The sequence below is a fragment of the Chlamydotis macqueenii genome, chromosome 3, assembly GCF_036417535.1.
Source record: "Chlamydotis macqueenii isolate bChlMac1 chromosome 3, bChlMac1.mat, whole genome shotgun sequence".
NCBI classification, from domain to species: domain Eukaryota; kingdom Metazoa; phylum Chordata; class Aves; order Otidiformes; family Otididae; genus Chlamydotis; species Chlamydotis macqueenii.
In genome coordinates this window covers 57,736,964-57,763,188 of record NC_141558.1, presented here as the reverse complement: position 1 = coordinate 57,763,188, position 26,225 = coordinate 57,736,964, and the positions used below count along the sequence as shown (strand labels likewise).

The 26,225-nt window shown below is 41.7% G+C and overlaps 2 protein-coding genes and 1 pseudogene across 8 annotated transcripts in view; 1 reads left to right on the top strand and 2 right to left on the bottom strand.

Moving 5' to 3' along the window:
• Window positions 1-9,222, bottom strand: part of TRMT11 (tRNA methyltransferase 11) — a 28,518-nt gene extending 19,296 nt beyond the window's left edge. For 3 of the 4 annotated variants that reach the window (XR_015258128.1, XM_086744584.1, XM_086744585.1), the window contains exons 1-7: window positions 9,151-9,222; window positions 6,036-6,101; window positions 5,221-5,294; window positions 3,464-3,545; window positions 3,278-3,370; window positions 2,103-2,237; window positions 254-410 (exon numbers count right to left, since the gene is read on the bottom strand). Coding sequence is in view for 3 of the 4 variants with exons in the window: in XM_086744584.1 (XP_086600710.1) it covers window positions 254-410; window positions 2,103-2,237; window positions 3,278-3,370; window positions 3,464-3,545; window positions 5,221-5,294; window positions 6,036-6,101; window positions 9,151-9,222 (679 nt within the window). In the remaining variant the exon portion in view is untranslated. Of the gene's footprint in view, window positions 1-253; window positions 411-2,102; window positions 2,238-3,277; window positions 3,371-3,463; window positions 3,546-5,213; window positions 5,295-6,035; window positions 6,102-9,150 lie in introns of those variants that run through there. The other variant, XM_086744586.1, reaches the window with a different exon arrangement.
• A 119-nt stretch (window positions 9,223-9,341) lies between these two features.
• On the top strand, window positions 9,342-14,288 carry LOC147601254 (actin-binding Rho-activating protein pseudogene; annotated as a pseudogene). Of its 3 annotated transcripts, none has more exons than XR_015258176.1 (4): window positions 9,342-9,471; window positions 10,867-11,013; window positions 11,601-11,712; window positions 12,254-14,288. The product of XR_015258176.1 is annotated as an actin-binding Rho-activating protein pseudogene, transcript variant X2 (transcript). The 3 variants fall into 3 exon arrangements; XR_015258175.1 differs by having other exon boundaries at window positions 9,408-9,576; XR_015258177.1 differs by lacking the exons at window positions 9,342-9,471; window positions 10,867-11,013; window positions 11,601-11,712 and adding an exon at window positions 11,863-11,932.
• Window positions 14,289-17,970: 3,682 nt separating this feature from the next.
• On the bottom strand, window positions 17,971-25,884 carry HINT3 (histidine triad nucleotide binding protein 3). Its single transcript, XM_086745811.1, has 5 exons — window positions 25,689-25,884; window positions 24,856-24,973; window positions 22,641-22,710; window positions 21,704-21,830; window positions 17,971-19,748 (listed from the first exon to the last, which is right to left on the bottom strand). Exons 1-5 carry the CDS (start codon window positions 25,830-25,832, stop codon window positions 19,701-19,703), a joined length of 507 nt encoding a protein of 168 aa, XP_086601937.1. The 5' UTR covers window positions 25,833-25,884; the 3' UTR covers window positions 17,971-19,700.
• Between the last annotated feature and the right edge of the window lie 341 nt (window positions 25,885-26,225).

Below are 26,225 nucleotides of genomic sequence, written 5' to 3'. Positions count from 1 at the left end.
AATGATACGGTGAAGACAGACTTGTCAAAAGCGTAAAATAAACTGTTTACATCTTCTGAAGTTAGTCTCCTTCCCTCCAAATCCTTCTCAAGTTAACAAAAACATTCATTTTATAATCACCATTTTGCTTTTGGTATCATCTCAAATCTCAGTTGAACACCAGAAGCCGCTGTGCCAGGTAAAAGTGTGGTACTAGCAGTAATGCAATCTCCCAGTTCTTCTCGCCAGTAGAAAGAAAAAAAAAAAAAAATACCTGTTCCAACAAACGGATCATACACAATATCATTGGGTTTTACTCTCCCATGGTTTGCCATAATGAAAGACAGACAGGCATCCATGCTGGTATTTCCAATAAAGTGTCTCTTTTTTACACTGTAGGACTCGATAAGTTCTCTTTGGCCATCTGCAATCTGTTGAAATATTTAAAATCATTGTCAGGACTTAGATACAAGATATAAGCAGACTGGCTAACAGACTTGCTTAAGTGACTCCATCCAACAAACATGTAACACTATTTCATAACACATCACTTTGCTTTCTGCCATCTGAAAATATGGCAGACTTCTTTCCAAGCAAGAGATATCTTCATTCAACACCTAGATAAACCCTTCAATACAGAGATCAAAAACATACAAACAATTTAGAGGAAAAATTCTCCTGAAAAAGTAAAAATCAAAGCAACTTTGCTATTATTCTAGGTATCAGAAAAACAATTCCTGGCAATTCAGAACTAGAACCGTTTCAAAATGAGGAGGAATAGAAATGCATGTTAACACATGCATGTACATGCACATGCTTAAGGTCACAGAAAATTTCCATCTTCACTGGCTTTTCTGTCACGCTCAAAATCTAAATTTAGGATAGCATTGAAAGATCAGAATTTACTAGAAAAACAAACTAAAACCAAATCCTAACAGTTTTACATCAGACTTCCAAAATATGTTAAAAGCATAAAAAAGCAGTCTGGAAGAAAACGTGTTCAACTCTTCCAACACTGTTCCCCAGCTCCGGCCAAATCAGTCTTACTGGGTAAGCAAAATACACTTGTCTATTTTTCAGGTTGGTTGACTCATTTTTAAACACTTCAGGAATCCAGCACAGATGGGACAACAGCTGCAACGTTTTGTAGTATTGCCACAACCCAGGGTGCTTTCACATTAATCACAGGCACGATGAACATTCACAGGTGCTAACAGATCACTTGGGTCTCTAACTTCCCTGCGTACAGCCTCTGACCATAGCTGTACAACCTCAGCAGTGGTTCTCCCTCCTTCAAGCTGCCCTTGACTCAGGACATTGCAAGTACACATTGCCATCAGTGGCTGGTGTCATTCTGGAAGATATCCCTCGGGAAGCCACTTTTACCTCACTAGAAATAAAAACCAGCTCAGATTTCCTCAGGATATTCTGATAATCATAGAATCACAGAATGGTTAGGGTTGGAAGGGACCTTCAAAGGTCATCTAGTCCAACCCCCCTGCAAGGAGCAGGAACATCTTCGACTAGATCAGGTTGCTCAGAGCCTCATCCAACCTGGTCTTGAACGTTTCCAGGGATGGGGCATCCACCACCTCTCTGGGCAACCTGTGCCAGTGTTCTACAACTCGCATTGTAAAATTTTTTTTCCTAATACCCAATCTAAATCTACTCCCCTCTATTTTAAAACCATTATCCCTTGTCCTATCACAACAGGCCCTACTGAACAGCCTCTCCCCATCTTTCTTGTAGGCCCCCTTGAGGTACTGGAAGACCGCTATCAGGTCTCCCCGGAGCCTCCTCTTCTCCAGGCTGAACAGCCCCAACTCTCTCAGCCTGTCCTCATAGGAAAGGTGCTCCAGCCCTCTTATCTTCATGGCCCTCCTCTGGCCCATCTCCAACTGGTCTATGTCCTTCTTATGCTGGGGGCTCCTCAATTAACCTGCTTCCTCCTACTCACGATAAGGACTTTCAAAACTTGCATCAGTATATTGTGCAGTGACAGATTCAGCCACAATTATATTTTCTGCTTCTGTTAAAACTCAATACAATTTTTTATATTTAAATTGAAGAACAATTTCCTGAAAATACAAGCCATAAGAACTGAAGCAAGCATACTCACGTACCCATCTACCAAAATACAGATGAAAGGGTTCTTCTGGAACATTATTAGGATCCATTCCATAATCTTCCAAAATCCAGAAGATGTGTTCTGGATTCTTTAAATTTACTTTTCCTTTGAATGGCAGAAATTCAAGGGCCTATATAATAAAGAAAAAGAGTAAAAAATAACAGGGTCAAATTTTTGAAATACGCACCTCACAAATACAAAAAGAAGAAAACAAACAAAAAAAACCACACCCTACAATTTCATTTGTGACAAATGACAGATTTGTACTAAAAGTACACTCTCAATTTTCTCTGGATTTTTGAAATGCCTTTCTTATGAATAAAGAGAGATCAAATTATTAATGATTAGAAATCAGGAACCATAACATTTTTTATTAACTGAACAGAACTCAACTTTCGAGGAAATGAACTGTGCATATTAATTATGCAATTTTCAAGTTATAAAAACAACACTGATGATGAACAATGGGATTTAAAATTTCAGTGATGTGCAGCTACACCAATTTACATACTCAGCATTATTTCATATACACAAAAAATGAATAAACAGGAAAGGGTAGCTACTGTTAATACAGATAATTTCAGTCTCTGTAAATGAAGTAAATAGGATAAATAGCTGCTAAAAATAGAATGTGGAAGAGCAAAAATTAACAGTAATTTAGAAAAAATTCCTAACTAAAATATCGATACAGTTAGAAGGAACGCACAAGTGCAGAAAAGAACATAAAGACAGAACAGGATATCAGCACACAATCCACAACTGAAGTCACTGGACTGGCTTGTTCCAGATTCTGCAACAATAAATGCCTAATATGGAGATCAAGCAACAGAATTTCTAAAAATCTAGCACCTAAGTCTAGCCATTTGAATCTTATAGTTTCAGGCAATAAGCTTCAGTTTCCCCAGCACACTGGGTTGAAATCAGCAGTAATATTTGTTTGTCTTTGTACAAGCCTTACATGATCTGTTTAAAAAAAAAAGTTATTAATTTTGCGGAGAATGTTAATTCAGACACAAAGATCTCATTTAGAACTGCTAAGGCACAAGCTGGAAACTGCTTTAAGATCTTCAGGAAACACAAACTTAAATATACTCCAGGCAACACTGATAGCATGGAATAAGAGCAGTATGAAGAGATTAAACATCAAAGTTTTCTTAAACATCTACTTACATCTATCTTTTTTATTTTCTGTGCTTGGGTCAGTGTTTTATTAAACGTATGAATACGCACTTTGTAGGTAGAGTCTGATTCTAGATATGGAACCTGAAAAAAGGCAAAGACACTTTCATTAATACAGCTGCAGTGCTACTCAGTGTGATTAAGGAACCACGTTCTTCAGATTCCTTACATGCGTACCATCTTATCCATTGGATAGTTCTTCAAAGATACATAGAGCTCCTCTGCAGATCTTCCGTGACCCCACAGCTCAAATATAGACCTGAAATTACAAAGTTTTTTTAGAGTGTAGTCATATAGGGGGGAAAAAAAGATGCCTTGCAGATGCTTACTCCTTTTTAACCTTCTTGGGCAATGTATTTAGGCTTTGTTTTATGGAGTACTGAAGTGTGTTATTTAACTCTTAGCACATGCTTAACTTTTGTTCTTAACAGGGACACACTTATTTTTAATCCTAAACTGGTATTCCAATGAAGCTTTTTTGTTTGGTAACATATACTAAAAGGTAAATGTCAGTCTTAGCGCCCTTGGCTATCACCAGGCCTTTTCCTGGCACACAGTGATACCAACAAATGAGACAAAATTCATGTGTACCTACTGGTTTGATGGGATAAGCAAAGGCTGAAAAAGGTCAAGAACAGACTTTCAAAGTGTTTTGCTACCCTGGAGTAAAACAAACCATGAGACTGTAACATACTGTGTATAGTGACATTACCAGAAGTTCTATCACATTTTAAGACGCGGTTATGATGTTTGGTATTTTCAGCTGTTTAAACAATGTGCTGTCTTACACTTTTTGGTTTTGTTTCCATCTTGCTGGCTTTAACAAAAGCATTGCCTTGGAAGACGAGATAACCGATATTACTATAACTGGAAATGCTGACAGCATAGGCTGTACTAGAGAGAAGAGAATATTCATCGTTTAATTTTATTCAACTGTTGGAGAAGCTCTTGTAACACTTCCAGGTCCACTTCTTACTTTTACACTTACATATGTATTGGAAAAAAACCACAAAATGCTGGGCAGATTTTATTTAGATAAATGTACGCTTCAGAGCTTGTATTATTTATTAGCACTGCAATGGAGATGCTCCAGCCATCTTACTCCAAAACTAACGTATCTCCGCACAACCAGTAGCGGAGCAGGAAAAAACAGTGGGCCAGTTATGCTTTCTACATAAAATAAGCATACATTAGTTGAAAGAGCACAGCGTATGGAACATCTGCATGTTGTTTTGTCACGTTTTACTTCCTTAGTTGCCTACAGCTGCTTTTTGAAGTATGCAGTACAGTTTATCTCCATTGGAAATACAATATCATAGAACAATTTAGTATCGTCAGAGAGCCATACCACAGCTGTGCAGCTTCTCATCCTGAACTGTACCTCTCTCAAGCCTCACTGGAAAGCATATTATGCAGGCATCTCTAAAAAGGACCAAAAGCCACTGCAACAGTCATTCTCTGGCATATTCCTGTGTTCTTGAACTGTCTAGAAGGACCTCTAATGCAGCAGTCTGGGCTGAGGGCTCAGACACCAGCCCTAGAAGGGTGACACAAGGAATCACTACCTTCCCCTGCCAAATTTGATTTTCAGTTTTTATGTTTCACTGTTTTTATCTTTTAATTCCATATACATTTAAAAAAAAAAGACGCTAAAGATTATTCAAGGCAACTAAAACATCAGTGACACTACAAGATAAGCACTGGCTCTGCAGTGAAGATCATCGTTTCAAGACCCTGTGCTGATCGTACACAAAGCAAAGAGAATGAGCATGCTACACAATCAGTCCTACAGGCTCCAGTAATGCCTCCTCAATTCTAGAGGTAATCAGAGACTGTTTATTTTAAGACACCATACAAAATTAATATTTGCCACAACATAACAGAACAATTTTCCACTGCCTACATTATCATTTACAAGATTTTTCACCTCTTACTTTGCACATACTGTCCGCTTCATTAGTCCCCTTGCCATGTCTTCTGAAGGAATATTGAGAATCCAAAATGGAGACTGAAATAAAGAGAAGTGATGCAAATACCTAGCCGGAGGATGTCATGTGAATTGCACAACTACACAATTCTGTTTGATAAAATGCAAGCTGAAGATTTAAATAAAAAAAATATATATATATATATAAATCTGTTAACTCTACAGAGAACACGAGGATAAAACATTTAATTTGAGGTAAAACCGTATACTCAGCTTGAACATCTGAGAAATGTTATTAGGTACTTCATTTTCCCACCTTACCTTCAACTTGGTAAAATGTTGTTATTTGTTTAAGCTTCTCTAGATTATCCATCCTCTAAATTTAGACTCGAAACACGCTATGTTACCAAGTAGTAACTAAAACCCAGTAACGTTCTTAAGCATCGGAACCAGAATCATACAGCTTCCTAGATTCACTCTTACAGATATGCTACCTCATTGACTTAGAAGCAAACACCAAATTCAAACTGCTGCTGAATGTTTTCACGGATCGGCTATTCTGAAAAGAAAGGAGAGCCTCCCAGCAGATGGCACTACTTCTTTTCACACTGTTAAATGAAGAAATCCTGAGGTGCATTTTGTGCATCTTTTACTCACTTAGGAGTCTTAACTGAAATTGAGAATTGCTCGTTTTTGGAAAATTACTGATTTTCCTAAGAGACTTCAAAATTTATTCTGCTACTCACATTTAATAAAAATACTATAAAGAACACACTTGTATACCACACATGCACCCAACTGAAATATTTGGTCCTCACTTACATTTACACGAATTTCCTGCTCACCACTGAACTGTCCACCGTAAAGCGAGAGCAGCGACGTTATTTCCTAAAATGAAAATGTAAAGGTCAGGCTTTAGAGCGTTATCTAATGTGTTGGTTTGGGGTTTTTTTATTAAAAAAAAAGCAAAGTAGATTTTTGTAAAGTGACAATGTCAGAGATACAATAGAACATCACAAATTCTATCACAGATTGTGACCTCCACAAGGATTATGAACAAAATATTAGAGACAGGAACAGAAGAAAGAATGGCATTTACTACTGACTTACCGTGGGAACCAACATGAAATGAAACATTTGAAACAATTGCATGGATAGGGCAGAGGTTCACAATTAAATTCAGACTGTATACAAAACTTCTTTCTCAGAGTTCAATTGCAAAAGAATAAGCTATACATAGTTTAGGAAGTGTTGTACAGTACACAATAAGATCAAGTTAGGCAAATTTCAGTAATCAAACCCTATTGTTTTGCATTTTTCTATTCCTCTTTCATTGAAATCTTTACTGTTCAATCCTATGCTCTCACAATAATATTCCTCTTATTATTCTATCGATTCTGAAAATATTTTTCTGACCAATTCATGTGAAAGCAATGCCTCACTAGTAACACTCTGACTCAGGTCTGGGCCTAGCACTGAACATCAATCTCTTTTCTGTACCTTTCTGCTTTACCGGTATCGCAACAGTTTTCTTCAGCAGGTCTCTTTTCCAGGGCAAAACTAAATCACAGGCTATAAACCGAACAGCAAATCTCAAAGAAACAAGGTACCAAGTAATAATTTAAAACCGAGTCGCTAAAAAGGCTTTTGAACTGAAATGAGATGTAAATACCGGGATGTTTCTCACACAGCTTCTTCTTTAGAAAGGACATGCTGCACCCTCTGAACGTTACTGACAAAAGAACAGGGAAGGAAATTTTTATATTGGCCTAGATTTTAACTGAGTGGGTAAATAAAGAGAGTACCATGAAGTATCCTAAAAAAAAAAAAAGGAGAAAAAGAAAACCCCTACATAACACTAGCATATGGCTTTAGTGGGACATTACCCCATTCATTTCTACTTTTCCATTTACATAGAAAGTACTCAAGAAACACGGGGTTTGCTCCAGGAGAATAGAAGTTTATGCATAACTATTTCATTGTATGGTCCCAGGAGAACAAAAGCACTTGAGATTTTACACATGAATTGGTGGCATCTCCACACACTACTGGTAATATTATCTACAGGAAAGCAACAACAATGAGAAGCAGAGAAAACATGGCCTGGGAGGAAAGGCTTGGAGAGAAATGCAGTAATGCCCTCTACGCATGCCAAAGGTTGCTGTGATAAAGGAAGGTACTAATTTGTTTTTGATGTTTATTATGGAGGAGACAAGAGCACCAGGTTCAGACCACAGCAGTGCTCTGGACAAAAGATTGGGAAGACCCTTCTAAGAGCAAAGACAGTGAATCACTGGAACAAATCTGCTTGAAGACATTGACAAGGAAACATTTGACACACATCTGTTTGTCCGTTAGAGACACTCTGTGCTAGAAAACAGGATGCATGATGTTACTACTCAGTATCTCACCTAACTGAAGAGATCCCTGACTATGGAGCACAGTTTCTTACCAAGAAGAAAAAGCAGTCCTCTCGTATCCCATATGCAGGTATGGTAGAGATGGAGATGAGGCAGCTGATCTGGCTGAAAAATCTGTCCTTGTTTGCTTTGTTTTCAGACAAGTTAGGTCCCTGACGCAGCTCATCACAAAGCCAAACATATGGCTGACCAGCCACCAAAGTATAAGAAAAGGGAAACGTAACTGCTTTCTTCAGCAGCAACCAAGCGCAACTACAGCCTTGGTGGAAAAAGAAGAACTTTCTACGCTACATACATATCATCTTTTTTTTTTTGCTTATTTCACGATCTTGCCTAAAGAAAAATTGAGTTGATCATAAATAAACAAATGCATATTCCAGTCCCACAAAGCTGATAGTAGAAAACAACGCACAAAAGAAAGCCTTAAGGAAAGTAAAGGACAGAATACATACTAAATATTTTTAAAAGGCTGTAACGACGACCTACCAATTCTAACAAAATAACTCTGCATTTTGGCAGTATTTTAAACAATAACAAACTTTGCAACCAACTGGCAGAAATGTGTCAATGACAAGCAGACTGCAGTTGTGGAGGATGGACTCACTGGCTCCCACACCTGACTTGCTGCGACCCCACCTACCGCAGAAGTGGATCTACTCTCTCTGGTCCCACACTGGCCAATGCAGCACGAACCCTTCTGACCACATGGAAATAAACACTCAAGAGTTACAAGCCAAAAGCCAGCAGCCCTCGGTGCCACCTGGCTCGCAACCAGGATGCCAGCCAAGGCCTTGGCAACCTCCGCTCCATCCCAGCATCTATGCAGGCCCTAGGAACTTCAGAGGAGCCCTTCACTGCTCCCCGCATTGTTCTCCAGAAAATGAAGATGTCCGCACCCTCCTGCCTCGCACAACTCCGTGAACTCCCGGGACAGGGGGGAACCTTGTGTTTCACCAGGGCAGCACCCACCATTTGCCTACCCACGCCATGGCAGTGGGAGCACTCACAGAGTACCTCAAACAAACCGAAAAGTCACCAAATCAAGATCTTAAGGTCCTGCTTCCTGAAGGAAACACTTTCACACTTTAATTAACCCTTTTTTCCCCTGCCGCTTTCCATTTCTTATCTGGCTACCTCTCCTGCCTCTTGAGAGCGGCAAGGAAAGCACTGCCTCAGAGCCTCCCACGACCAGACTGGGGGCAGGGGGCAGAGGGAGGGAGCACAGGCCCGCTGCAGGGTTGAGCGGACAGGGGCAGCTCCAAGCCAGAGGGTCCCCGGCCACAGGAGGCGGCGAGTGAAGGGACGCCGGGCTGGGCGGGCAGCAGGGGAGGCCCCGCCGCAGCCAGACCGCCTCCCGACACCCCTGGGGCCGCTCCCGAGGGCAGCGCCTCGCCCGGTCCCCCCATCTCACCCAGGTCGATCCCGCCTGGCCCTGGCCCTGACCCCGGCCCCGGCCCTGACCCCGGCCCCGGCCCCGGCCCTGACCCCGGCCCCGGCCCCGCGGGGCGCTCGCTCACCGGCAGTCGGAACTCGAGGTGCTCCTGCGCCAGCAGCAGGAGGTACCGCAGCGCCGGCGCCGGCGCCGCCATCTCCGGCCATTCCCCCGCCTCCCCGGGCCGCATGCGCCGCCGGGCGGGCCCAGCGCCGCGGCGGGAGCGGGAAAGGCGGGAGGAGCGACCTCCTTCCTCCTGGGCGGGGAAGGCCCGCCCGCGGCCCCGGCCTCCGGTCAGGGGTGCGTGACAAAAAGATCGCCCCCCCGGTCCTGCCTCCCGAGTGCAGGCCCTCCGCTGCGACCTCCTCCCCCCGGCAATGCCCCTCCGCCGCCGGCAGCGGTGGGGGTGAGATGACATTAACAATTAACAATTAATTAACGGGCGCCGAAGGAGTCGCGTTCGTTTTTCCGTGGGAAGGAGGTCAGCGCCGGCGACACGGGTGTAGGGGAGGTAAAAAAAAAAAAGTTTTTTGTATTGCAGCTTATATTTTGTATTATTTTTACATCCAGACTTGATGACTGTAATCCCGTGCGCGCTGATCTCCCTGTTACGTTGAGCTGAAAGGTTCAGCTTATCCAGATTTCAGTAAGCCTTTGATTAGGACCAGGCCAGCTCAGCACTGACCTCATGCTCTGTATTTTCTGTGCTGATTTTTTTGACAGATTTTTTTTTTCCTAAACGGCTGAGATTTTGCTCGTGACCTGCACAGGCCGCGTTCTTTTTGCGTCTCCATAATCTCATCCTGCAGCTTCTCCAGTTCTCTCTTCCTGCAGCGCTCATAACTGGGGTTTGCTGTCAAGGTTTGGCTCTGACAATGGACAAGAAAACAACGTCGTCAATGTGAACTGGCACCTAAACGCGAACTTTCCTAGGAGAGAAAGAAAAGAGGTAGATGTGGATCAGGCCTGTTCACCCCAGCAGTTCGGCGCTGAGACCCAGCAATAAACACGTTGCTGAACTGCTGACAAAGCCTGTGAGCCTGAGGTTGCTTGCAAAATCTCAGAAGTGCTGAAAGAGATTTAGTGGAAGAAGACTGCTTTTATTTTTTTCCAACCTGTCTCACTTTAAATTTCTTAGCAGTATAGGTTCCATTTTAGAAACTCCTTAAGAAGGGCTGTTAATCTCTGACACTGGCTTTCTCTTACTTTATCTGCACTGCTTTATCTGCAGAGCATTGCTGTTCTCAGAAGGCGAGTACCCTATTTTACAGTGATAGAGTTTTCTACAGAATAATTCTACTAAAGCCCTGTTTTTCCTGCTTTTGACTGGAGGATCCATGCAAAATCACTGGCGGTCTCTATATACAGCGCAGCATAGTTTGAAAGTGTATGTATGTTAAAAAGAATTACAGAGTATTTGATACTGACATGACAACAAAGTGCTTTTCAGATGCTGTTTTTAAACGTAACCTAGTTTCTATGCTGCCACTGAAGAGAATCAAACAGTTTGTTAGCGTGGATTTAGGGAGTCACCTTGTGTCGACAATGTTACGTAACTATTTTAGGGAGAAAAAGGAAGAACAATTATCCTTTGTAGCCTTCAGGGGAATTTTAAGTACACAAAATGTAATCAAGTTGAAAAGTATCCAGGAAGCTAGAATTAACCACCCTCCTCTCACAAAAAAAATGTAACAACAGGATCATATGATGATCATGAGTTTCAATTTAGAAGTGAGAGACTGAATGAAAAGCCATTATTTAATGTGTGTTGCTGTTTATCTTTTTCAATTCTCTTTCTCAGCCATTGTGTTGCCATCTTCTGCTTATTCCACACACTCTTCTAGACCCAAACACAAAGTTTTTTTGACTGTGACTTGCACGTGCTGCTGGGACATTCAGGGAGCCCTATCACTGCTCTTGGGTCTCATGTGCAGCAGCATCAACATAGGTATATGGGCAAATATCCATGAAACCTTACTTAAAAATAAACAACAAAACTTTTAAAATAGAGAAATGCCTAACCTGTAATTCAGTTATTAAATTGTTCAGAATTTGCATTTATCTCTGTTTCCTCATAGAAAAGCTAGCACTAATCCTCTATTTTATCTCCAAATGTCTGTAAGGAAAGTATCAGCTCTACTAATGTGCTGTATGGAAACTCTAGCTTGTGCATTTCAACAGGTGAAGGATACGATCCGGCAAAGACAGGGTTATAACACAGTCGGATCTCTGTAGGTATATAAAAGTTTGTCCCTAATTCATCAAAATAATTACATATGGCGCAGACAGTCCGTCATCTAAGTACATGTAATTTTATAGGTGGCGGGTGTATCTAGAGGAGCTGGGCAGTTTCACCTCTCACTGTCAAGAGAGCGCCCTTGCCTGCAGCCTGTCTGTAGGTTTTAGTAGGCAGACATGGCTGTGCAGCACAGCCTTTTAAGGGAGAGCCGTCTATTCTGGGTTTGTCTTCTTTGCTAAATAGGGCATTGCAGATGGTGCCGCACTCTCTAACTGGATTTCTGCTTCTCTTTTCAGTGCCTGATGAGGAAAATCCCCCTGTTTCTACCACATACCGGCGTTTCAGCTCCAGATAATGTTTTCTGTGCATAATAACTACCGCAGTCTGCGGGCACCTCATCAGCGCAGCGTGAGTTTGTCCACCTTTAATCTGTGTGCAGGCAGGAGAAAGGCTGTCCAGCCCTGTGTATGGGCTGGTGCGCTGGCCCTTGGGGAAATGGTTTGCTGTCTCGCCTGTCAGTAAGCCTGTGCTGGACAGATCAGCCAGCACTGCATCAGATTGTTCGGGAAGTCTGTGAGGCTGCCGGGTGTAAGGATAAAGTTCTTTAGAAGGTGTCCTTGCATGAAGAGTAAGTACTGCACTACGTCGGTGCGGCACGGCGGTCGCGGGGTATGCATGGCAAACCTGTGTCTGAGAACTGCGGGACTGGTGGGTCTTGTAACCTTGTAAAAATAACTTACTGGCCTGTATTACAAAGGGACTTCCGAATTGCAGCTGAATCTCTTTTACTTTCTTCATTGCTTTAGAATTATGGGTGGACTTAACATCTTCAGGTATTTAATGTCTTTTTCAGCAAACTTGCCTCTCACTTGGGCAAACTCTTACAAAAATTTCTAGGATTTCTTTTTTCTTGTGAAAATGCTGATTTTGTGTTGTTTTTCCTTCACAGCTGACAGTGCAATCAAGAACCATAGTTACAACCAGTCATTGATTTGTTTCCTGCTTGAGTGCTATAAAACATTCTCAAGAAATGGAGGAAGATGAAGGGCAGAGTGCTAAAGCTACTAGTGCGGTGGGTGACTTGAGGAAAAGCTGGCAGACCTGGGCAGAGGATCACATTGAATATCAGCGAAAGAACCCGTTCAGCAACAACAACAGGCTTACATCTAAACCTGTGCATACTCATAGAGGAGATCCTGCCTACGGGAGACCCCCTGAAGGGTCTCAGACAGAGCAGAGAGGGAAGGATGCTCACTCGCACGTGGGTAAGGAAGTAGAAGAGCTGTGCTTGATCATTAGAAGCACCGGAGAGGTGGGAGAAGATGGACATGTGAGTGTGACATTCAGGCAGCTGTTTGAGACATACGTGACTATTTCCAATAAAGTAGTGGGAATCTTGTTAAGAGCCAGAAAACATGGTCTGGTTCATTTTGAAGGTGAAATGCTTTGGCAAGGAAAAGATGATGATGTGATCATCACTTTACTAGAATAAGGTTTCGTCTTCTAATGAATTCTGCTGCATGGTTCCATTTGGAAAAACATATCCCGATGCCATCTTGAAAGAGATTTTCATTACAGAATTTCAACTCAGACATGAGCAGGAGAGAAAATGGGTGAGAAGGATCAAAATTATTTTTGTAAAAATGGTAGAGATTTGGACAGAAATCACAATGAGCCAATCCATCACGCTGCCATTGAATTGTCCTTTCGTTATTGTCATCCACTACCAAGTATACCGTAGTTCTTCCAACAACTCTGCTGGCTTACTGCTTTAGGTTACTGAGTGTAGAAATTACTAACTTGCTACCATACAACACTGATTTTTGCAGGATGTGAAATACTTGCTGTGTGGGGGATTTTGATTTGTAAAATTGAAAACTTCATTGGGAATTCATATAGTTCTTAAAAAAAAAAGAGCCTGGTATATAGCAAAAGTTTAGGTTATTTTCACATGGTGAAACTGAATAAATGAAAGTTACCTTGACTTTCATGAAGTATATGAAAACTCCCAAATTTACAGAAATATCAGAGCAAGGATATTTGATGGTTCCTGAATTAGTTGCATCTTGCATGTATTTTGGAGAGCCGCACCAGTCCTGGTATTTAATAGTCTATTTTTATCATCGTATCTTCTCCAAACCTCCTGTGTCTCTTGTTCTTTTTCCTCTGTATCTCACGATTTTTGCCTATTCTGTTCTTCTAATGCTGTGTCATACCCTAGAAGATCACAAAGCTCTGCAGCCTTCTTGGTGAATTCAGCTAACATCCCTTCATAGAAAGTAGAGTGCCCCAACATAAAGATGTGAAAGACAACTGAAACTGTGTATTGGGGCACTACACATTCATGAAAAGGGGGGGAAAAAGAGGAGGCTCTTTCACTAAAATGTAGCAATTTTGTTTACAACAGGAGGAGAGTAGAGATCCTGTAGTGCCAAATGCATAAATAAGAGTATAGCGGTGCAAGTCCCATACCTCATTTAGCTGAGGCAGCATGTTGCTTTTAGAGTACCACTGTGAGTTTTCCAAACTGGGAGGAAAAAAAAGATCAGCTAGTGAAAATTGGGACTGAAAGATGACCGATAACCATTTCCTTCATGGTTCTTCCAGGGAAACTTTTTCTATGTTTAAAAAAATAAAAAAAGGATTGATTATATACAATACTTGTAATAGTGCTATTAAAAAGAATCAGAAGCTGTATTTACAATACTTCCCACCAAGAAAACTGTATAATTAGAAATATAAAATTCTAATTTTTACCAGTGCAAATAAAAGCTTTTATGTGGTGTTAACTACACTACTTGATGAGTCTTTAACATAAGATACTCTCTTGCCTCAAAAGGATATTGAAATTTAATATACATTATGAAATTGATAAGTCAGAGATTATTTTATGCTAGCTATATAAAATAACTTTTTTTTTTGCAAAAAGCCTAAAATAATGGTTTTTTTTTTTGTTTTTACATTTTCATCCAATGAGGATTTGCATCAAAATAAGCCTTTTGACTGAGCAAATAAAAATATGGATTTCATTTTCGCTCTGCGTCCTTTTTGTAGTGAAAAGAGAATGAAAGTATAAAAAAAGGGAAGACATGAATGTGCTGAGATAAGTATATCTGAGGGACAGGGGAGCTGGATGCAGGTACAGCATGGAAGGGAAAACAAAGGGTGGGTTGTAATCATCATGTAATTTTACCATATTGGAAACTGGGGAATATGTGCTGCATCAGGCAGTGCTGGTGTGTGTTCCCTTAGCTCTCAAACCCACTCTTTCTTCCTAAACAAATCTATGTATGCCTTGCAGCTGGAAACATACAACTTGTGATCTTAACACATTTTAAATGCTTTGGTTTTTGGAAAAGCATTTCTTGCCAAAATGCCATTAACACACCTCGGTGGATTTCAGCTCTGATTAGGTAAAGCCTGGATATGCATTTTGATTTCAAAACTAATCAAGCTTTTTATAATACAGCTACAGAATGGGTTTTGTTTAATTCAGTCTGTATTGCTGCAGCACTTGCAGGAAGCAGTATGAGGTGGTTCAAGTGTTGCCAGCTGACTAACAGGATGGTAATATCAGGAAAAGTAATACATTACTAGCCATTGTACAAGTAATACATTAAAAACCACACAGTTGAGGCAGTGTGTAGCCTGAGCACCCAAAAATGCAAGTCCAGCTTATACAAACTTACTAGATCTTAATGAGGTCTGCCTCAAGTAGTTAAATGACAGGAATCTGGGCTGACACTGCTATGTAAGTGTTGGAGCCTTACATGGCCTCTGCTGCACTCTGCTTCTGCTGATTGGTTTAGGTATCACTTGAGTACATCTACAAGAGCTTTAAGCACACCTCTGATCAAACCAGATAGAAGCAGAGTAAGCCCTAATGAAATGGTCTTACCTATTCTGTGAGTGACTACGAAAAGCTTGCTCTGTCATACATTTTGAATAAAACCAAGGTTTATTATCAAAAAGATTATAGAGGAATGGATTATAGGGTCAAATTTCCTAACTGCCAGCTTTAGATGAGTGTTCTCTAAAGAGCGACTGAAATCTTTCTATGTGCCTTTTATAAGGATATAAACACCAAAAAGCTGCCAAACTGGGTCAGCATGCAGGTTGAAAAATCCAATCTCCTGCTTCCAGCACTAGCCAGTATTTCAAAAGCAATCTAAAAGATAGGTAATACAAGAGGTCATTTTGTCCCCTGGTACACTCCAGAATAAAAAATTGCTCCTGAAGCCTGTATAGTCACAAACACATCATATCTAATGCACGTGACTCAATTGGCTACTAGTTTACAAGTTTTACAAAATTCTGCTTCCTCACCTGCAATGTGGGGATTAGATAAGCATCTACAGCTGAAACAGGAATTTAAATTTTTCAGCAGGAAAACCCTTCTGAAAGGTGTTCTTGCCCTACTGAGTGACTTTCAGCTCTTCAAATCTCTCCTAGATTTCACTTCTTTGTGGCAAGCAGCCTCAGTGGTTTTTCTTCTTCTTCCAGTTGAGACCTGTGAATTCCACATCCGTTTTGGACTGTACATGTCTGGGGATGATCTGTACTGTGTCTCGTCAAATACTGAAAGCACTTTCAGCACTTCAGTAAATATTACACATCACTTTGAAATTTTATGCAGCATTTTATTGTTTCCAAGTTTGTCAGATTTCAAATATGATTTTCACTGTTTTGCTCCCATTTTTACGCTTCTTTTTACAACTCACACTTAAGAAGACTTCAGAGTAGCTTGAGGAGCTATTACTGATTTAATCACATTGACAATGCTGTCCTTAGTCAAAACGCAAGGTGTGTTTTTTTTTTTATCTACATTTAACAGCCTTATGTGTGTATCTGTTTCATCCTTTCAGAGGGGGCAGGTAGTACTTCAGCACAAAAGCATTATTCTCTGGGTTTGCATTAGGCTGGGAGTTTATATAAAACAATGGAGCAAAACAGTACAATTAAAGCTTTGTCAAGCAGCTTTTCTCAGGACTGCTAATACTGGATCAAAGAACAATAGAGCCAGGGGCAGTGGCTCAGCAACTTCCTTTTGCTTCTCCAGGCTCTTGGAGAGTAAGAGCTGCTCAGTTTGCTCTCCAGAAGTAACTTAGTGATCTTTGCTCACTGGAAAGCTCCATGGAAGATTTTGGAAGTTTTAAAATGATGTTGTAATGATGCTGTAGAAGAGGGTGACATAGTAAATGGGGTCTGCCCACTGCCTCTTTGAGGGGCTACCCAGTAATTCTGAAACATATTCAAAACATTAGGACAGGCTTTTCAGAAAATATCTCTTAGCCTAATTAAAAAAATTATCTGCTGAGTCTGAGAATGCTTGTCAATACAGAAGGAAAATGGAACATGGTTCTATGCTGAAAACCACTAATGAGGTACTGAGCATTCATCTCAGTAATTAACGTAGCGTTTAGCACTTAGAGCTGTTTTGAGGCCTGTCTGTTAGTGTCAGAGACAAGCTGAATTCTCCATCTTGGTCATCAGCAAGGGTTTGGAAGCTCAACTATATCCTGATTTTTACCTTTCCAGTCTCACTGTCATTAGTGGGACCCTTCTCAAATGTAGGATATAGAAGTTGACCTTTGTGCTTCTGTGTACATTTGACATTGTACAGGATCTGGTTGGGATGGAGAGAATTTTCTTCAGAGCAGCCCATAATGTGCCATGTTTTGGGTTTGCGATGGAAAGTGTTGGTAACACACCCGTGTTCTGGCGATTGCTGAGCAGTGCTTGCACAGCCCCAAGGCCTTCTCTTTTTCCTGCTCTGCCCCTCCAGTGGCAAAAAGCTGGGAGGGGGCACAACCTGCACAACTGGCACAGATTGACCAGCAGGGATATTCCATGCCATGCTCAGCCATAAAAGCTGAGGAGAGGGTTGTGGGTTTGTTTTCTTTTGGGAAGGGTGTTGGGGTGGGCAGCCATTGCTACTGGCCTTCTTGTAGGAGGTCATGAGTGATTACCTTTGCATTGCATGCCTCGGTTTTTTGATTCCCCTTCCCTTCATTTATTAAACCGTCTTTATCTTGACCCATGAGTTTTCTTACTTTTGCTCTTCCCATTCTCTCTCCCATCCCCCTGGGCTCAGGGGTGAAGAGTAATCTGTTGTGGTTTAGTCCCACTCAGCAGCTAAAATACCACACAGTCGCTCACTCCCCCCTCACTGCCCCCAGCAGTGGGATGGGGAGGAGAATCAGGACAGAAAAGAAGGCAAAACTCCTGGGTTGAGATTAAAAAAAAAAAAAAAAAAACAAACAGTTTAAGAGAACAACAGAGAAAAAAAAAAAGAGATGGAAAATAAAAACCACCCCAACAACAGAAGATACTGAAACACATAATTTACAGTACAACAGCTCAGGGTGGATCCTGATGCTGGGCTTCCTCCCCAGTAGCAAGACTCTCCCCTCAGCACCATCCCCACTGTACACACTGAGCATGATGTCAAAAGGTTTGGAAGAGCCCTTGGGCCAATTTGGGTAACCTATTTGGCTAATCAAAAACCTATCTCATCTGTGTCCCCCAGCCACAGGTGCCAGCAGCTCCAGCTCCTCTCCCAGCTCAGGTGAAAATTCACTCTGTCCTAGTCAGAACCAGGCAAAGCGGTATCAGGGGTCAACCCCCACAGTCCACTATTCCGTTGCACTGAAGACCATTACAAGATTAGCATTTATTCTGTTTGTTTATTAATCCTTTTTGACAACAGTTCATGTTGGTACTTTAAATATTACACATCACAGTTAAGTACAGTTACATAAATTAATTATAAATCAGAACACACACACACACACAGTATTAACTCTTGAAAGATCTTCACGTGCAGGTATTTCACAAAGCTAGGAGCCAGCTCAAACCTCCTAATCTATTGCACAGAAGTAGTCGAAGTCCAGTGGCTTTAATTCACACTCTTCCTACCTAATGCTGCAAATTAAAACCCTAAAAGGCTGCAAATGACATGTGAACACCCACTAATAAGAATAACAAGACATCATGAACAAACTCTTACGGAAAAGAGAGGTGTAAACCCTTCTAGGTAGAAAATTTTGTTCTTCAGAAGAGTATGAACTTTCTGAAGTATTACGTATAGTTTACTGTAAGAATATTACAACACATTGTACCACTAAGGCAACAGGTGCTGGATCAGTGGAAAACACTGAGAAGATTACCTTCAGGAAAGCTGGCAGGTGCAACAGACCAGCAACACCTCAGCTGCGTCAAAATGCGTCAGCCAAGGACACTTGATTAGTTAGGCACCAAGAGATACTCTCTGTGAATGAAGAAAATCCACTCTGTGTTTGCTGGAGTTTTAACTTCCCAGTCTGCCTTAATATGGTATTGAAAAACAGAGAGCTAGCAGTACTGATTAGTCGTACAGCAAAGGCAAATGTTCAGCAGGTTCCTTAAGCAACCCAACATGTTCCAATTTTGGGCTGAGTCCCTGCTATCCCAAATTCAAATCATATTGCTATTATACAAGCCTGCCACATACTGCACTAAAGACCCGTTTCTCTTGACTTCATTTAGAAATCAAGTTTAGCCAAGGCATTAGTAATCTCCAAGGGACTTCCAGTAAGAACAGCATCAGAACCATCTTAAAATTTGGATTATTTTTCTACCATCGTGCAGAAGAGCGGTATATTAAATCAGTTCCTCTGAACTCTTCATATTTTTTGTAAACATACAGTAACTAATTTAAAATATTGTGCACATAAGAGGGAAACAATCTTTAAGTCCAACATACAATCACTTACACATTCGTTTAAACTATATTCTATGTTATACAGCATTATTACCTCTTGGGCACCTACTGTATTAACACTGTCATGCAAATGAGACGGGTAATATATTAAATTGGTTTAGCACCAGAAAGGTAGTAGTGTACTTCCAGCAATGTACCTACTAATAACTACGTGTAAGTTAACATATCATACAAATACAGATGGAAACTTCAATGTTTTAAATGTTACTTGCAACCCCAGAAAAATGCATCTATAAAATAAAAGCTGGATTCCACAACAAATATTCCCTTTGGTACCACATACATGCTGCTGTTCGTAGTAACTTGTTGCTTTAGTTGAAATAAATTCTGCTGCTATACCCTGCCTTTTACTAGGAAAAGTTCTCTGCATGTGTGCATACATATGTGTATATATATACAAATAAAAAATTATAATTAAAATACATCACCTTATAGTCAGAGAAGTATACAGACTCAAGTATCCAAATAGGAGAATTAGCTCAGCAGCTACAAACTCTGGGTTTGTATTTCCTCATAAGGAACAAAAGCTTTTTTTTATCCTGGTATATTACTAGCAACATCAAACTGTGCAACCTTAAATCAGAGTTCAAAGACAAAGAACAAACTTGGTAGCGACACAAGGCTACAAGTGCTTTCAACTGGCAGCATTTTCAGTTTGCAATCTCTCAATCAGTTGTTCAGCCTATGAAAGAGAGAAAGCAATGCATTAATTTCACCATGGACCTTCACTTTACAGAAAATTCCATTTTAAAAATAGTGACACTGACAGAGCATGTACTTTTCATTTTTATAGACAAAGCATACAACAGAAGCAGAATACAATGATTGCTTTAAACAGCAGACCCTTTTCACAGTTTCCACCAAACTCCCCTTAGATGATCAGAAAAAGAAACAGAATCTATGGAAGTCAGAGGATATTTGAGCAAATAAATAGCAGATAAAGCAGTGTGGTTTTAAAGACCTCAGAAGACAGCAGTGCTCAGAAAACGAAGCTGTGAGACCTGGAATTCTCTGAGGGACACTCCAGAACAGTTTGTTGTGGCCTCTCATCACCCAACCAGCAGCACACCAGCCACACGTGTTGCTGAGGGATGGAGTACATTCACGTATGTGGTTCATGTCACGAGACAGACATCCACTCTTCGGTTATGTCACTATGCTCACACCTAATTCTTCTCATTGTATGGCTATTTATGCATCTAGGGTATAACTGGGAGAGCTGTATTTTGTCTGTATAACAGCACCAGCCCACAGAGCCCTCAGAAAGGCTCAGAGAAGAAGGAAGTCAGCCAGCATTGTTCTAGCAGGCCAAATTGGGCACATGGAGACTAACATGGGCACTTCTGAAACAAATCAGTTTACTGTTAGCCTTTTTTTTTGCCAGTCCCACTGAATTAATCTTTTATTTTGAACTAGTGCTTGAGGTTTTATTAAGATCTCCAAAAGAACCGCATTAAAAGACGAAAAGCTCAAGTTTGGCTTGTTTTAAATACAGACAGTAAAAATGTAATCAGCTACTTAGAATAGAAACAATTTAACAGGAGTAAAGTAGCTCTTGCAGTTTGTTTGCAAATAAAGCTAGATAAAGCATGAAGCAACTCAAAATTAACTTATCTAAATCTTGTTTTGCATTTTTAAACAAGTATCACATTCAAGACTATAGTTAAAAAAAACACCACCAAAAAGCAAACCCAACTCAAGAACATTTTCCAACTTGGTAACAGGGTAAAATATCTTTTGGAAGTGCATCCATATTGGATAACCAAACTTGGTACAGATCTCCCTGAGCTAATCCAAGATAGCAAGCAGTAAAATTACACAGCTATAATTTGATGGCCAAATATCTGTGTGACGTTCAACAATACAGCAGACACATCTGATTTTTCAAGCTAGGTGAGATCTCTAGTGAGGTATCAAGTTTTTTTTCTTAAATAAGAGGCTCTCTATATTCTTTAGATGAGACAGATCTTTTTCAGCATTTTTTGTTTTGGGGCTGTGCAATGGCACCAGGATACTGTAGCTACATTGCAAGGGTAAGTTCTTTGCTGCATCAAAGCAGCAAGAGTAAGCTTTAGTCCTCAAGAGAGATTTTCATACAACGAGTTAGCCAGTGCCAGTTCAGTCTCATTGCTCACCTCTACTGACATAAATCAGCACAAACAATGTTTTTTGTAAAGCAGACACTTTTTTTCAGTCTAAAGATGACAAGATGAGAAAAACCATGTGAAAGGATACAAGCAATCATTAGGTGGCCATGTTTTTCACCTAAATTGTATGAACTAGGATATGTACAATACATAGCCCATCGTATTTGAATATATCCTTTCACATTACAGAACAAATACTTATGAAGTGTCCTCAGAAGCGCATCATGTTAACCTAAGCTACACATTAGATCCAGAACTACTGTGAATGTCATTGTTGTCCATTTCCCTTAATAGGTGTAAACATTAAAGTTACATTTTACCATTACATTTTCTCAAATATATAATGCAAAATATAAATAATTAATAATTATAGCAATGACAAAAATAATTGCTTGAAGAATTGTTGGACATAGTTAAAATGTTAGGAAGATGTCACATTTTCAGCTTGCAATTGAAAACCTACCGAAAAGCTGATCTGCATTATACCCACCGTGATAAACCAGTAGGAATTGATTCTGTACACGAGTCTGGATAAGAATCCTAGCTGACTGGCTGGGGCCAGGACGTGGAGATGCAAGTGAGATATCGAGCAGAACGGAGGCCAGTGAAAACCCATTCTTCAGAAAAGGAAAACAAGTAAAAAATACTGGTGGTTAATTCAGGAAGAAGTGGAACACTGCAAATTATTTAGCATGATCAACTGGATTAAGAACTCAACTCATCACTTTTCCTTGTACATAAAGGCAGGAACAAAATATTCCCCTTCCTTTCACTACGCTCTCAGGAAACCTTTCCAGATGTCCACTAACCTCTTCCTTCAAATCTCTGTATTTAAGATACGTTTTGTTAAAAAGGTGGGTTTAAAAAATAAAACGTATCTTAAGTCATATCTAATTTTCAGCTGGAAAGCCAAGTGTCACTATATGACTGTAGTTTCTACCTATTATAATCATGAAGGCCCAGTTCCCTATACTTTAATTAAATTATCTTACAATTAATTTCAGCTGTCAAAGGCACTGACTTAAAGGGTGCAGCACCGAAATCAAATGAACGCAGGTATGACAATGCAGTGCCCTGCTTGAATAGGATAAAGTGTACCTCTCTTCTGGAATCTAGGATTTAAGGCGTATTTTCAGCATGTAATTAAAAAACAGCCGTTTAGATAAGGTGCTTGAAGTGCCCTCCCTATCCCAAGATGCAGTCAAGAAAAAATCTCAGAACTGGAACACAATCCACACTGGAAATTCATCAGGAAAAAAAAAGAGCTTATATTCCATGCCAGCACATTCTACTTGAGAAGTCATGCGGTAAGTGAATGCAGACCCGACTTCTTCAATAAATCATACTGCAGTTGTTGCCAACATCTCTAAGATAGCATTCTGAAAAGTAAAAAACACACTAAAACACAGGAGGTTTCCATTACATACCTTACATCACTCAAGTCACTAAAATTATTTTTCTGGAGGACAGCTTTTCCAACTTCCATCATTCTTTTCACTATTAAACACAAATAAATTTCATTTAATGTTTCAGTAATATTTTACATATCATATATCATCAAGTAATTTTAAAAAGGTATTCTTCAGAAACAAAATGTTTGCGTATCAACTTAAACAAACTAATTAGACTGAGATCACAAACATGGCTTTCTCAAAACATAAATACTGTAACCACTCATAATCAAACAAAGATTGTCAAGACTGTGTTCTGCAATGATTGACATGAAAATCACTGCTGTTACTGATTTCCATACTGATTATGTTTTAAGTGTGGGATTATTCTAAAAACTTTGGCCGAAGCCATGGTATGACTACACCCTTACAAAGAACCCAACAAATACTGATTGGTCAGAATAATGATATTTACACTAATTCCAGTGTTGTATCTCTACACAATTACAGGACTTTGATCTCTAGGTCCTGTGTAGCCTGGTGTAAGCTAGTAAGTTTCAGCGATGGTACATTAACACAACATAACATTCCCAGTCCTACTTTTTACTAGGACAAAATTTCATTACCGTAACACTGAGAAGAGAAGCAACTCTAACAGAAAAGTCAAGGCAAAAGTGTAAGGAATTGCCTTGCAGCCAAATACATATAGAAGTTGTTTCTGGAGAAAACTACCCTATGTTTAGAAATGAAATACAGTGATGTAATATTTGCAACACGCAACTATAACTCTTTTCTTGCATCACTTGTAATTTTCCATGAAGTGGGACTCTCTTAATGGATGTATGTCTGCAGTTTCTTCCACTACTCAACACACTTAGCTAGGCATTTCTCGTGAAACAACTAATTCCACAACAATGTTTTCTTAAGGAAAACAAGAAAAGCCTATCAACAATACATCACAGCTTCAGTAAGTCAGAATTTTATCTTTTCAAAAATTATTACAGTTTTCTGGAATACCATTTCCCTTTTTCTGCTCTTACTCCTGTTTCCTGAAAAACAGAATTGTAGAATGGTTTGGGTTGGAAGGCACCTTTAAAGGTCATCTGGTCCAACCCCCCTGCAAGAAGCAGGGACATCTCCAACCAGATCAGGTTGCTCAGAGCCCCATCCAACCTGGCCTTAAATGTATCCAGGGATGGGGCACCTCCCAACTCTCTGGGCAACCCGTTCCAGTGTTCCACCACCCTCACTGTAAAAAATTTTTTCCTTATACCCAGTCTGAATCTACCCTCTTTTAGTTTAAAACCATTACCCCTTGTCCTATCACAACAAGCCCTGCTAAAGAGTTTCTCCACAGCTTTCTTATAAGCCCCCTTTTGGTACTGGAAGGCTGTGATACGATCTTTCTGGAGCCTCCTCTTCTCCAGGCTGAACAGCTCCAATTCTCTCAGCCTGTCTTCATAAGAGAGGTGCTCCAGCCCTCTGATCTCTTCGTGGCCTTCCTCTGGACTTGCCCTGACAGGTCCATGTCCTTCTTATGTTGGGGGCTCCAGAACTGGACACAGTACTCCAGCTGGGGTCTCACCAGGGCAGAGTAGAGGGGGAGAATCACCTCCCTCGACCTGCTGGCCATGCTTCTTTTGATGCAGCCCAGGACATGGTAGACTTTCTGTGCTGCAAGGGCGCATTGCCAGCTCATGTTGAGCTTCTAATCCACCAGCACCCCCAAATCCTTCTCCTCAGGGCTGCTCTCGATCCATTCTCCGCTCAGCCTGTACTTGTGCTTGGGACTACCCCAACCCACATGCAGGACCTTGCACTTGGTCTTGTTTGCACAAGCCCACAAATAATGTAGCACTTCTTATAAAATATATATTTTATAAAATTCTTCCATAATTTCTTATATAATTTGAAATTGCATATATATCTAAGAAAACAAAATGAAACAATACATACATATTTTTAAAAATAAAGTTGCACTTCCACCAAAGTGCAGAGGCACCTATACTCCGTGCAAACAACAGAGATTGTCCAATTCTAGAAAAACATTGCACTAAGAAATGTGCTGTTCTAGAATTGCACATGGAACTTCCCAGTAAGGGTAAGTCCCTCCCTACACTCACATCACCTATTTCAGTGTTTACATTCACAACCACGTGTTGCTCCAGGGTGTAATTTACTTGACAATACACTATTTAAGACCGTGCAAAATTATCTTCCTTCAAGTTAAGCATATACTTAACAGCCTTACCTACAGGTATGTGTTCTGTTTTCAGCGTTTTGCAGTTTCCCATGTGCTCCACCGGCACCACCAGATAGTGGTGGGGGGCACCAGGTCTGATATCTCTAAAGCAAACAAGGTCTTCATACTAAAAAAATGGATGCAAGCATATTAAATTGATTAGGACGAGGAAATTGGCAAAGACTAGGTAACAAAGTCTATCTTCCCCATGTCAATGTAATACATAATGCCATATTTTAAGTGACGAGCAAAAATCTTTAAGATTTTTGGAGCCTACAGTAAGCACAATTTCTGTCCTCAGTTGACCTGCAGTCAGGATTCCTCGGTGTCTGCTTTAAGGTTTCAAGCTGTTGTGCCAGCACTTCAGGGCAGCAAGGTAATTTCCTTTCTGATCGATGTTTCACGACCCCTAAGGCCGCCCCAAACCCACCAAGCCTTTAAACGACACCCTCCCTGCCCGGGCCCACGGCACCCGGCCTACCCAGGCGGTCAGGGTTTGATCTTTCCCTCTCAAACTGAGCCCCTCGGCCCCCTCCCGCGTTGCCGGAGCCCTGCTCTCCGTACCAGCCCCGGTGCCGAGCAGCCGGGGCACCGGGATCCGCATAGGCGCTCTCACACCGGCGACACGGCGACAGCCAGACCGGCCTCTTCGCTAAAAACCGGCAACGAACAACTACAGCCCGCCCAGGCCAACAGCAGCCTCTGGGCTGCCGGCGGGCAGCTGGCCGGACCCGCACCTGCGGGAGGGAAGAGGAGGAGGGCGGCGGAGGGCGGCGGAGGGCGGCAGCGGTCGCGGAGGCTCCGCCGGCAGCACAGAGCGGAGGAGGCCGCCCCTCACCCACCTGGCAGGGCAGCAGCGCCGTGCCCGGCTCCTCGCGGCGGGCGATCCTGCAGAACACGCACTTGCCGTCGTAGCCGCCGCAGCCACCGCCGCCGTTCCCGGCTTCGATCGCCTCGGCGGCGGCCGCAGCCCCCTCCCCTGCCATGGCCCCTGCCCTTCGCCCTCCGCCCGCGGACACCGCCCGGCCCGCGCCCGCCCCCTGCCGGCGCGGGGAGCGGGCGGGGCGGGGGGAGGAGGCGGGGCGGCGCCCTCACGCGCTCGCCGCTCGCACCAATGGCGAGGCGCCGGGCCTGGGGACCCGCCCGCGGGGACCCGCCTCAGCGCCTGCGCCGCCAGGGGGCGCGCGAGGGCTGCGCGAGGGCCCCTCCCGTCCCTCCACACCCCCCCTCCTCCCCCCGCCCCGCGTGGGAGGGCGCGGCAAGGCCGCGTGAACGCCGGCACAAAGCCCTCCACCGGTACGCACCCCCCCCCCCCCGCCAAATTATTTTTCAATAATTTCAGTTTTAAATCCTCTGCGCTCGTCATCAGGCTAGAGCTG

Excerpts from the sequence above, each read along its gene's own strand:
- HINT3 (XM_086745811.1), bottom strand. The coding sequence starts at position 25,832 with ATGGCAGGGGAGGGGGCTGCGGCCGCCGCCGAGGCGATCGAAGCCGGG. Across the intron at positions 21,831-22,640 it reads AGTGACTTGAGTGATGTAAG|AATGGGTTTTCACTGGCCTC; the intron begins GTATGTAATGGA and ends CCTTTTCTGAAG. Across the intron at positions 19,749-21,703 it reads ATTCCTACTGGTTTATCACG|GCTGAACAACTGATTGAGAG; the intron begins GTGGGTATAATG and ends TCTCTTTCATAG.